The sequence below is a fragment of the Gracilinanus agilis genome, chromosome 1 (assembly GCF_016433145.1).
Source record: "Gracilinanus agilis isolate LMUSP501 chromosome 1, AgileGrace, whole genome shotgun sequence".
Classification (NCBI taxonomy): domain Eukaryota; kingdom Metazoa; phylum Chordata; class Mammalia; order Didelphimorphia; family Didelphidae; genus Gracilinanus; species Gracilinanus agilis.
In genome coordinates, this window is record NC_058130.1 from 402,624,883 (window position 1) to 402,637,223 (window position 12,341).

Consider the following 12,341-nt stretch of genomic DNA (forward strand, 5'->3'; position numbering starts at 1 on the left):
AAGAAAATGAAATGAATTCAATTATATTTTCCGAAAGGTCCCCAAATTTGGGGCTTGTTGCTCATGGGCTTAGAAACCTTCAGGGCAGCCTTTGGAGCTATACCATATTAGCACTAGTATTCACTCAAGATGGGGAAGTCCAGGAAAAGACAGACTTAAAAAGGGCAGCTAGGTGGCACAGTGTACAAAGTCAGGAAGATTTGAGTTCAAATTTGGCTTCAAAAATATACTAGCTGTAGCACCCTGTACAATTAACTTAACTCTGTTTGCCTCAGTTTCCTCATCTATAAAATGAGCTAAAGAAATAAACAAACCACTGCAGTATTTTTTTTTTCCAAACCCTTACCTTCTGTCTTAGAATCAATACTGAAAATTGGTTCTAAGGCCAAAGAGCAGTTAGGGTTAGGCAATGAAGGTTAAGTGACTTGCCCAGGGTCACATACCTAGGAAGTGTCTGAGGCCAGATCTGAGCCGAGGACCTCCCCTCTCCAGGCCTGGTTCTCATTCTCACCAATCCAGCTAGCTACTGCCACTCCAGTATCTTTTGCCAAGAAAATCTCAAACTGGGTCATGAAGAGTTAGACATGACTGAAATGACTGAAGATCAACAAAATGGATCCATTCAGCCCTGAAGTCTTAGGGACCCTAAAAAAAATAAAAAAGAAATGTTACACTTTCTAGTCTTTTCATTCTTCCTCCCATAAGATGGAAACCCTTAGTTTTGTGGGGTCACCTTGAGGGGAATGGACAAGAAGAGGCCTGGAAGAAGAAGGATCAGAAATCTTTTAACCATTTCATTTAAGGAGAAGGGGTTGGAAGATGCTCCCTATCCTCTCTGGATGGAAATGACTTCCTTTCATCTACTTTGTATAATCTAATGACTTATTTTTTTTTAGTCTAATGATCACCTTTTTTAAAAAATTTATTTTTAAAAAAGTTAATTAATTTAGAATATTTTCTGATGGTTCCATGATTCATGTTCTTTCCCTCCCCTCATCCCTCCCCCTCCTGGAGCCCACAAGCAATTCCACTGAGTTTTACATGTGTCATTGAACAAGACCATATTATGATTTGCAATCGTGTGATCGTTTAGAGTCTACATCCCCAATCATATCCCCATTGAACCATGTTGATCTAATGACTTCTAACCTTTCTCTAGAGAATGTTTCTTTTCAGAGGCGGAGAGCATGGGATAGGTTGGGAAAGGCACATGGAGAGGTAGGTTAATGAAAAAAGCAAACATTTTGGAGGCAGAAGATGTGCTCAGACCTAGGCTCTTCCACTTAATACTTGTGTAAAGCATTTCACTTTTGGAAGTCTCCTTTATCTCATCTTCTCTAAAACTGAGGTTGGACCTTTGTGGATAATCACTAAGGGCTCTTCCTCTTCTACCCTCTGCTCTATATTTTGTGCATCTTCCTGTTGAATCTGATGCCCTTAATTACCAGTCTTGTGGTCAGCCAGGTAGAGTGTGATCTCCTTGACTAATTAGTCAGTCAGCAAACATGAATTAAATCCCTATGATATGGATAGCTACGTGGCTCAAGTGGTTTGAAGAGCCAGACCTGGAGACAGGAGATCCAGGGTCCAAACTAGCTGTTTGACCCTGGGCAAGTCATTTAACCCCAACTGCCTAGTCCTTACTGCTTTTCTGCCTTGGAACAGATACTTAGTATTGATTCTAAGACAGAAAGTAAGGGTTTTAAGATTTTTTTTTAAGTGCCCATGATAGGACAGCTAGACCCACTGAATTGATTCTAAGATGGAAAGTAAGGATGAAAAAAAAAAACAGGATTAAAAAATAAAGAGTGCCTCTGACATACCAGACACTGTTTTAGCCACTGGGCATATGAAGGCAGGTTGGATCTGTTCCTGCCCTGAAGAAGCTTTCAGTTTTACTGGGGGAAGGGGCTGTGTGATGATGAGGAAGGATCAGGAATTGAAGGTGGCAAGAGCAAGATGGAGGAAGGAGGAGCAATTGATTTTTTGTTTGTTTTGAGGAACTTTGGTAGGAGGAGTTTTTAAGACTGCTAAAAAGCCACAACAGATGAGTACAATGAAAACATCTGTTTCTAGATGACCATCAAGGAGGAAAACATCTGGTAAAATGATTTGCAATTGATGGGATGGGGGAGGAGGAGAGGCTGGAGAGAGGCTTTTTCACTGGGGAAGATGATTTCACCCAAAGGAACAAAGTTCTGATGGTGGCATCTCAGGCAGTGGGGCAGAGTTCTTCTTCAGTGGGTAGGAGCTCCCCAGGGCCTCTCAGATCACTTCACATCCCCAGCCTATGCCAGCCTCTTCTAATGCTGCCTTTTGCTGGGCAGTAGGGCTTCTTCCCGGCAGAGAATGAATGAGCACCATAATTCACCATGGCTCCAGCCTGGCCTCTCCAAATTGCCTTCTGAGTGGCGCCTCAGTGTTCCTTGGGCAAGAGCTGCTGCTGGATGGGCGAACCATCCCTGAGGTCTGATGGAAGTTGGCTATTGCAAGTCCCAGAGGGCAACCAGAGATGGCTGGGTTTATCCTGAGTGAACCCCAGACTCATCTCTTTGTACAGTGGGTGCCCTGGCTCTCCTTCCTTTTCCACAGAGACCAGGAAATAAAGAACCTAATTATATGGATGATGAAATGGACTAGGCACTATATGGGACCTGTTGATGTGAGTTCAAATTCTGCCTTAGATACTCACTAGCTGTGGGACCCTAAGCAAGTCACTTAATAGCTCTTGGCCTCAGTTTTCTCCTCTGTAAAATGAGAACAACAAGAGTACTTATCTCTAGCTGCCCCTGCAATCCTGAGAACTTTTCCAATGAGTTATCAAACTGAATCCAGACATTCTAGGAAATATAGTCTTACTCTGACATGACTGTAATGTCATTATCATAAAAGCATTAGCACGGGAGCAGCTAGGTAGCAGCTCAGAAGATGGAGAGCCACATCTAGAGACAAATGGTCCTGGAATAGGAAGGCCAGGTAAGAAACGATTTCAGGGGGCAGCTGGGTAGCTCAGTGGATTGAGAGTCAGGCCTAGAGACGGGAGGTCCTAGGTCCAAATCTGATCTCAGACACTTCCTAGCTGTGTGACCCTGGGCAAGTCATTTAACCCCCACTGCCAGCCCTTAATGCTCTTCTGCCTTGGAACCCATGCGCAGTACTGATTCTAAGATGGAAGGTGAGGGTTTTTTAAACAATAAAAAAAATAAAAGCATTAGCACAATGATATGCTAATTATCAAGGTTACCCACTGCATCTGCTGGTGACAGTGTGAGTGGTCTTTATTATTCTATCATCACTCCCCCAAATCATGGACAGTGGGTCATGTGGGATGGTTTACTCTACTTAGGAGTGCTCCTAGGATGGGCAGCTTGTTCCAAACCTAAATTCCTAACAAAATAACTTCTTCCAACCAAGGATGTCTTAGAGTAGTATGAAGGCATGATATGTGGCTATAGTAGGAGGGGCTCCCCTGCTGGTGAATCTTACTAAACCAGAATGAGTCCAGTGCCAGACTTCATGAATATTGTCTAAAACCCAACCTAATTAAATTCCAACAAGCTCATCATCCTCCAAAATGAGTTTTTTTGGCCAGTTATCCACAAAGAACATATACAAGTGTGTGAAAGGTTTTGATACGGATTGGTGGCTTCCTCCCCCGCCACATTCAGATGATGGCTTGAAAAACCTGTTTTATAGGAAAAGGAGCCATTCTCTCTCCCACCCCCCAAACAGGCGTCTCTGCTTTAGCAATGTCTCTTCCTTTTGGCTGACAGCCTGACTTTTCCTTTTTCTGGAACCCTTCAGATCTGGATTTTCCTTGCAGTAAATTTTCAGCTTCTTGACTAATTGGTATTTGTTTGCTTGTGATGTCAGAGATGGGAAACCAATTAGAGGTCCCCTTCTTCTACTTGCTGTGTAGGACAGACTCAGGTGTATCTACACCACACTGGTAGGAGGAACCTGGTATAATCTGGCCGTCCAATCTGGAGGCCATCTCCCATTTGGCCACTGATCTCTTTTCTTTCATGGTGTTTCAAGGTCATCGCACCCAATGTCTCCTCTTCTGACAAACTAGTGGATAGAAATTTGGTCCTATTTTCTCTTGAGTGACTGTGACCCCAGTGTATCCTCTTTCCATCCCTCCCTCCTCATGACCTCTTGGACATCTTCAATTAAATACCTTTCTTTGACAGGGTTGGGTGAAATGAGTTTAATAATAAAGACCTATTGCTTTTAGTATGTTAGCTGGTTTGCTTCTTCTGTGGCAATCTCTGTTTTCCCAAAGCAGCTGCAATAAATTGGGGCAATAATAATTACAGCTCTTTCTAGTTCTGAATAATGAACACTTAAAAAAAGCAAGATATTCTTCCACAAGAGTATTCTCAGTTTTAAGCAATGATCTCAGGATTTATTTATCCCATGATATGATATTTCTCATCTTCGTTGCCCGTCTTGGTCATCAGTTTGGAAGAAATTATAACTTTAAGAAAATCCAGGATATCAGCACAATGAGTTTACATATTATTTATTCAATGAATTACATTTACAATAGTAATAAATGTGCACGACATCTCACCCTCGTATCCCAAGAGGTCCTTAGCCTGAGCTATTTAGATACGCTTTTCACTCCAATGTGGGGTGCAGGCGAGGGTAGGAGATGGAGAAGAAATCATTTATTCCATTCAGAAACAGACCAGTATAAGACATGGTCCAGCTGGGAGCAGATCTGAGTGCTTGAGAGTGGCTTCTGGCTGTGGGGAGTTTGGTCCAGCTCTAAACATCACTCATTGGAGAAGACTGAATTTCCTGAAATTCTCTTTTATTAAACCCTTAACTTCTGTCCTAGAAGCAATACTGTGTATTGATTCCAAGGCAGAAGAGCAATGAAGGCTAAGTAATGGGGGTTAAATGACTTGCCCAGGGTCACACAACTAGGCAATATCTGAGGTCAGATTTGAACCCAGGACCTCCTGTCTTCTAAGCCTGACTCAATCTACTGAGCCACTTAGCTGCCCCCGAATTCCCTGAAATTCTTGTTATGGTTTAATTTGTCATGCCTTACTCTTTATGACTCCATTTGTTTTCTTGGCAGCAATATTAGAATAGTTTGCCATTTCCTTTTCTAGCTCATTTGACAGATGAGGAAACTGAGGCAAACATAGTAAAGTGGCTTGCCCTTGGTCACCAAACTATTACATGTGCAGGTCAGACTTGAACTCAGGTCTTCCTGACTCCAGCCCTCATTCTCATTCCACTGTGCCATCTAGCTACCCCCTAAATTCACCAAACATTTCTTATACCATCTACCATTTATCAAGCTCTGAGGTAGGAACCGGGGAAACAAAGATGAAAAACAATACAGTCCCTGCTCTCAAGAATCTTCCACTCAATGAATTCTTTTTGTGTCTACCATCTTTTCTCCAGGCTCTCCTTGCCCATCCCCACTGGGGAGAACTGCAAGTGTCAGTTCTTTGGGGCCAAGTGCTATTGCTCCTCTGGGGCTAGCTAACCCCCTCAGCAGGGACTGTTTGATTTGTTTGGTTGTTACCTTTCCTTCTGGATGGACGCTGAAATTTGGGGTTACCAAAGAAAAGTCCTAGGAAGGGGCTTTCCCCAACAACTCAGAAACAGCAGAATGTTAGAGCCAAGAGATTTCAGGAATCACCTCGTTGAGTTGTCTCACGTTCCGGACAAAGGAAGGAGGCCCAGAGAGGGAGAACGACTTCTCCAGAGCCACACCTCTACAATGGGCAGAGCCAGGCCTCCGGTGCAAATCTCCAAGTCCAGGCGAGTGGCCACACTGCCCTCCTGCACCCTGGCCCTTAAGGCTGCCTACAGTGCTCTGGCAGCCCTCTCTCCTCCCCGCTCCTTTGACAAAACCCCTTCCAACCTCTTTCCCTTCCAAACAGAAGTAAGCACATTTCAGCAGGGATGATGAAATGTCAGGGTTGAAACATTTATTACTCAGACAACGTATTTCATAGCATACAGCATTTCAGAACTGTCTTGTCTCTCTTTCAGTCTCAGCAGTCCACAGTAAGATTTGCCTTTCCCCAGGCCCACATAGACCTGCTTCCCCCTCCTTCCCGCCCCACTCTTACATTTAAAAAAAAAAAAAAGTTTTTAGTTTAACAAATATGATCGATGATTAAATTAAAATGCTATCTTCTCCAACACAATAAATATATAGATATTATATCCTTCCCTAGCTTCTCTTATGTGCACGGTTCCGTGGTCGAGTTAGAGGAAGTTGGACCTTCCCCTCTCTTTCCCACTCCCCCCCACCCATTACAGTGTCCTTGCCTCCTTTCCCCAGGGGCATCTTTGGAGAGGAGTGAGGGGTGGGGATGCAGCCTGTGACCAGCCCTGTGAAATTATGGGGCAAGCAGTTAAGTCCCAGGCTGAGTGTTGGCCTAGGGGGAGAGGTTTCTCCAGAGCCCCACTGTGTGAGGGTTGCTGCAAAAATAAAGGATATGTCATTGTAAGAAAATAAATGGCCAGGCCTTCTGGGGATGAGCAGTCTTTACAGACTGACCTGCTTGGAGTTGGAGAACCACTTGCCCTCCCAAGCACCTCGGTTCACTTCATCCCCTTCCTTTTGAATCATAGCCTTCCTCAAATGAGCCTCTTCTACTTGCCCGCATGGGAACATTGCTCTGGGGAAAACACAGGCCAAGTCACTAGAAGGAAACACAAACCTTCTGTCTGGAAACCCTTCCCCATTAACTGAACCAATCTAATTCTGTGCTGGGTAGATTTTCTGCTGACAGCTTGTCATTCTGCAACCCAAGTCTCTGGCTCTGTTATCTACGTGTTCTATCTCTTCCCTGTCCCCTATTCTCCGTCCTGGCATTTGACCTTTGTCTCTGGTCCACCCAGCACCTCAGTTCCCCAACTTACCTCGAAACCAGCTACTGTAAATCTCAGAACCACCCTCTAGCCTTCAGCACATCTCCCCTGAGGTCCCCACCAATGCCAAAAGATGTGTTTGAATGTCTGGGGGAAGAGGTCCCTCCTTCGGTACACACACACACACACACACACACACACACACACACACACACACGGCTAAAGGTAGGGTTTTTGTGGGATTTTGATTTCTTACTATTATTAATTAAACTTGGGCCAAATGGAAAATGGCATGTGTCAAGGAAGAGATCATCCGCTGTGTGCCTAAAATTCACAAAGAAGCTTTAACAGGGATCCTTTGAACCCTCAGGTCCTTATGGGATCCTGGGCCATCTTCTGGGAGGTATGGGACCTCAGAACTACCTGTGCAAATGCTTAAAGCAGAGAAGAATTCACACATATTTGTCCTCTGTGCACGTCCATTCTCAGTTCTCCCAACACAGGGTAGCCTAGATCAAGTAGATGATGTTCGATTTCCATTGTCACTCCTCCCACCCCTCTCCATGGTATCCAGTGGAGACAGTTCATAACAGAAGAGCTGACTAGTTCCTGTTGCCAGATAAGTTTTGGGGAGACTTCCCCCTAAACTCTGCCTCATGATCTAGGCCCTGGTGGACAACCTTGCTACTGGGGTTCTGCATCCTACAGATTTTCTAAGGCATGATTAGTGAGTGGCATATTTTTAGCCTCTCCCATCCCTCAGAAGAAGATAAAATAAAATAAAAATAAGAAATAAATACCGCCTCAGCCAGCAATGACATTTACATGGATAGACAGGATGATCTGAAAACCTGAAGTTTACAATGCATCTGACAGCAAGACAAACACAGACCGACTGAATTAACTGGAGAGTAATCCAGAGCAAGGTGGGTTTCCAGTGTCTCAGGGGGTCTCTGGTCTTGTCCAGTGAAGGTTAGGAATAGGTGTGAGCTGTAGTACCAAGAAATGGACTGAAACCATTCAGCCTGATGCCCAGGACTACACAGCTACAAGGCAATCTCATCCCTCCTGAAGGAAAACCACGATAAAAGCTGTCCCTTCGGTTGGCTGGCCCACTGGGGAAAGTGCTTAAATAGAATGACCACTGGCTGGTGTGGGTTGGCTTTAGAAATGTTCTCAGAAAGCTGTGGTCAGTTGGGTATGGATTTGAAAACTTAGAAATACAAGATCCAGTTTTCCTCTGTCTAGGGTTTCCCTTGATACATTCAGAGGACAAACTGAGCATACCACAGTTCACCAGGTGAAGGCTGGACATGGCCCCAGGCTGGGGAGATCAGGGCTCTCTGAGTATTGCTTGGACCTGCCCTCTAGCTCCTGCTCATGTTCTCATCAGACGATTCTCCCTTAAAATGGCTTCCAAGATTTTAGACATTATTATTATTATTATTATTGTTATTGTTATTATTTTAAATCTCTGAAGCACTTTTTTTCAGAAGTCTTTAAAAGTAGCAGCAACTAGATATAGAAAACGGCTTAAATAGTTATTCAGATTGGCCAGAAAGCGCTTTAAAGCAACAGATTGACCTGTGTAAACCGTATGCCAGAAGCCACCATGACACAATATGTAATTAAAAATATATTTATATGTGTATATATATGTATAATATTTTACTTCGTCCACGCTATTGCCTTGAGATTTAAGGAGCCTGCCTCAACGGGGTTAGATAACTGGAGGAAGGAAGCCTCATGGCCCTACTGGGGACCCTTCCAAGAGCCCATTGCCTTGCCCAAGGGGACAGACATGCCTCCACAGCTCCTGCAGGGGACCTTGACACACAAAAATATCTTTTGTGAAAGCCTCCCATATGAATCAGAACTTTTTGTCCTGGTTTCACTGTATCCATCCCTTTATTTTCTCAGTTTCGCTACTCCCATTCTTGCTCTCAGTTTGACTCTATAGCTCCTAGAAGATTCACACCTAAATATTTCCCCTGGTTTTTAGCAGAGCCTTGAGACCAGAACCACTCCATTCACACACATTCGCCACTTTAGAAGTTCTCTGATTTCTCATTGAGTGGATCAGTGGTTTCTGCCCTTTACTGTTCTCTCCTGACTGAAACCATCAAAGACTGGCTTTCTTCTGGCCTTTTACAAGCGTCAACGAACAACTCAAGCCAAGGGCTAGCAATCTTTTTATACCATAGGTCCCCATTAGGGCTGAGCAAGACCCCAAGGAGCAGTGGCAAGCTAAGGAGTTGGGGGACAGGAGGGAAAGAGAGGGCACAAGCAAAAAGAACGGGTGGTGGATGAGGAAAACAAAGAGAGAAAAAGGACCGATGGAGAAAAAAGGGATGAAGGTACATATGGTAGGAAAGACAGTTGCCTCATTAGCTCCGAGAACCCCAGGGTGAGGAAGACCTCCACTCCTCTCTCTTTTCATATGGAGGGTGGGTGGATGGGTAGGCTTGTTTTCAAGGAATGGTCATATGAAATCATCTGGCAGGGAATAGACCCCCCCAATATAAGTAGATATAAATTCCCTTGCCTGGAAGGTAACTGAAGTTTGGCCACGGGAGGCTGGGACGTAGACTGCCTTTCCTTTTCTCATCTCTCATTCTCATGAGCTCTGAACAAAAAAAGGGAAAACCTCATTCCTCAGGTCTACCAGGCTTCTGGTTTGGGTAGCCCAAGAGATGAGTTAGTGAGTGGTAAACCTCTAAAAAAAGGAGCAAATAAGGAAGCTGCTGAAATCTGACATCATTTCCTGGTCCCTGTTCAGGTCTCCGGTCCCCAGAAAGTGAGTTGTTCAAAAGCCCATTGAAAATGCAGAGCTAGGTTTGCCCTCGACAACCACCATCCTGACTTCCAGGAGACACACCTAAGTTGATAGGTGAGATTTCTCTGCCTGGTCCACGTTACTATTACTTAAAACAGCACATGCTGTATTCAACTCGATGCGACCAGATTGGGGTTTTGTGAAGAAAAACAGGCTGTTAATACAGCTAATTCCTGCTGAGCCTCAGACACCTAGAAAATTGCCTCTCTGCCTTATGCTAGAAGACTAACACTGGTTGGGACCTTGGCTCTGGATGATCTCCATCCTGAAGTACCCACTTTCATCTTTTTCCTAAAATAACACTGTGCGCTCCAGTGGATGCTTGGCTTCTACCCTCCCCGTCTGCCCAACTAGCTTTTGATCTTGTTAGGGGGCTTCCTTGATGGGGTACCATGATGTAGGCCCAATCAGTGAAGACTGGAGCTAGTTGAATTAGCACCCTGGACAACGTCCTTTTTCTTGCAACCCGAGGCCCTTAGGACAGACAGACTACAGTATAGACCAATGGACGTGCTTTCTTCTGAGCTTGCAAACAGAGAGAGGCTTTTCCCTCCTCCTGTTTACCCGCCTCTTGTCCTTGTATTTCCCAAGGTCATCTGGGGCCAGGGCCAAGTTAGCTGAGCAGTCCTAAAGGATATAATGCGAAGGAGGGATAAGAGGGAAGGACATCTTCATAGGCCATTTGCCCAAAGGACGTGGCATAGCATAGGTTTCTTGGAGGAAGCCCCTCCTGGACAAGAAGGGTCTGATTATCTTAAATGATTCCTCTAGCTACAAGCCTGGATCGTGGCCTCTGGAACTGCCCTCCCCTGCCCTCAGAGGGTCCTCCCAGAGTGTACCCCGAGGCTCTCTTCCCAGAGAAAAAAAGACTTCGAAGTCACTGTCTTTTTATAAAAACAAAAACAAAAAACGGCCTCCCAAGAGTGCAAATACAACTGCAAACTTTCCCCACCTTCTCCTGTGTTTCAGGAATGAAAGGGAAGACGACTCGAGTCAGTCCGGTGGAGGGTGAGTGGCTGGGGCCCCCCCCCCAAACCCTACCCCAAACTAAGCCCCGCCGGACAAAAGTCGTCCATTACGAGCGTCTGGTGCGGACCTTGTGTTTCTTTGTCCTCCCGAGACATCTGCCATGTGTTGCCTCCGCCAGTTGGCTACTGCGAACTGACATAATGGAGAGAGGGGGTGGGGTGGGACGGGAAACAATGCCAGAGCAGACTCGGACGCCTGTTTTCAGCCCTCGGTGGTCTCTTCTGACCCGAATGGTGTCCCAGGGAGGGCGAGCGTCTGTCACGGCTCGGATGGAGTCACAAGAAGGGACCCCCCCCCAACGGGAGCCCCGCAGGGGACGAGCGTGTCGCGAGTGGGAAGGGGCAGAGAAGCCGGGGGACGAGGGATCAAGAGACTAGGTGGGGAGATGGCAGGGCACCCCCGCTAGAAAGAGACATGCATCCTTTGTGGATGTGTATCGCCGCATGCATGGAGCAGGGGTGGTGGCTCTTAGGCATTGCACCCCGACGCTGGGCTCCCCTCCCTCTCGGGATGTGCAGGCCGCCCGTCTGCCCCGCTTTTCTGCTTTCCTTCAAGGTGCGTGGTCTTTCTCCTACTCCGGCCATCCCGTCCCCTCCTGTGCCCTGCCCTCCTCGGGGCCCCCTCCCCGGCCTGTCCGCCCTCCCCACCCTGCCTCCTCAGGCCGTCAGTTTCTGGATGGTCTTGTTGTAGTACTGGGTGATGGTGGGCGTCAGGGGGTTCCAGTTGTTGGCGTGCAGCTCGATGACCTCGAGAAGCAGCGACCTGGTCAGCATGGACTCGGAGGGGCACAGCATCTTGTCTCGAGCGCTGGCCAAGAGCTCCGTCATCATTTCAGGCAGCTGCTCCTCCAGCAGTCGACCTGTGCTCTGCAGCTGTTGGCGGAGAAGGGTAGGAGTCAGAATGTAGGCCTGGGGAAGCCAGGGAGCCCCGTGGCCTTTGTCTGGGAGCCCTCCTGACTCTACGGGAGGTGGGGGGCGAGGGCCTCTGTTCTTTAGGGAAGAAGCAAAGCTAGGCGTGATCACACATGTGCAACCCAGACTGAATTGCTTGTCCAGGAGGGAAGAAGAGAGGGAGACAGCGTGAATCCTGTAACTTTGGAAAAGTTACGTGTAAATTTTTTTATTTAAAAAATTGTAATCTTTTTATATTTTTATTTATATATATTAATTATAAAATATTTTAATAATATTAAATAAATAATTTAAAATAATTAAAATAAAATAAAAATAATTTAAAAATTTAAATAAATAAAATAAAATTATAAAACAAAACAAAACAACAACCCTGGGCAAGTCACTTAACCCCCATGGCCTGGCCCTCAACTGCTCTTTTGCCTTAGAACCATTACACAGTACTGATTCTAAGACAGAAGGAAGGGTTAAAAAATATATAAATAAAATAAAAATAGATAAAACTAAGAAGCAAAACTATAGGAGAGCCTGGGAATAATTGATTTTTTTTTTAAACACTTACCTTCCATCTTAGAATCAATACTGGTTCCAAGGTATTGGTTCCAATACAGAAGAGCAGAAAGGGCTAGGCAACTGGGGTTAAGTGATTGGCCCAGGAGCACACAGCTGGGAAGTGTCTGAGGCCAGATTTGAACCCAGGACCTCCCATATCTAGG

The 12,341-nt window shown here is 45.6% G+C and overlaps 1 protein-coding gene across 2 annotated transcripts in view; it reads right to left on the reverse strand.

Annotated features, from left to right (window-relative positions):
• Positions 1-11,294: 11,294 nt before the first annotated feature.
• Positions 11,295-12,341, reverse strand: part of CTIF (cap binding complex dependent translation initiation factor) — a 363,068-nt gene continuing 362,021 nt past the window's right edge. For both annotated transcript variants that reach the window (XM_044664825.1, XM_044664818.1), the window contains exon 10: positions 11,295-11,586. In XM_044664825.1, coding sequence (XP_044520760.1) covers positions 11,371-11,586 — 216 coding nt within the window. In that variant the 3' untranslated portion in view covers positions 11,295-11,370. The remainder of the gene's footprint in view (positions 11,587-12,341) is intronic.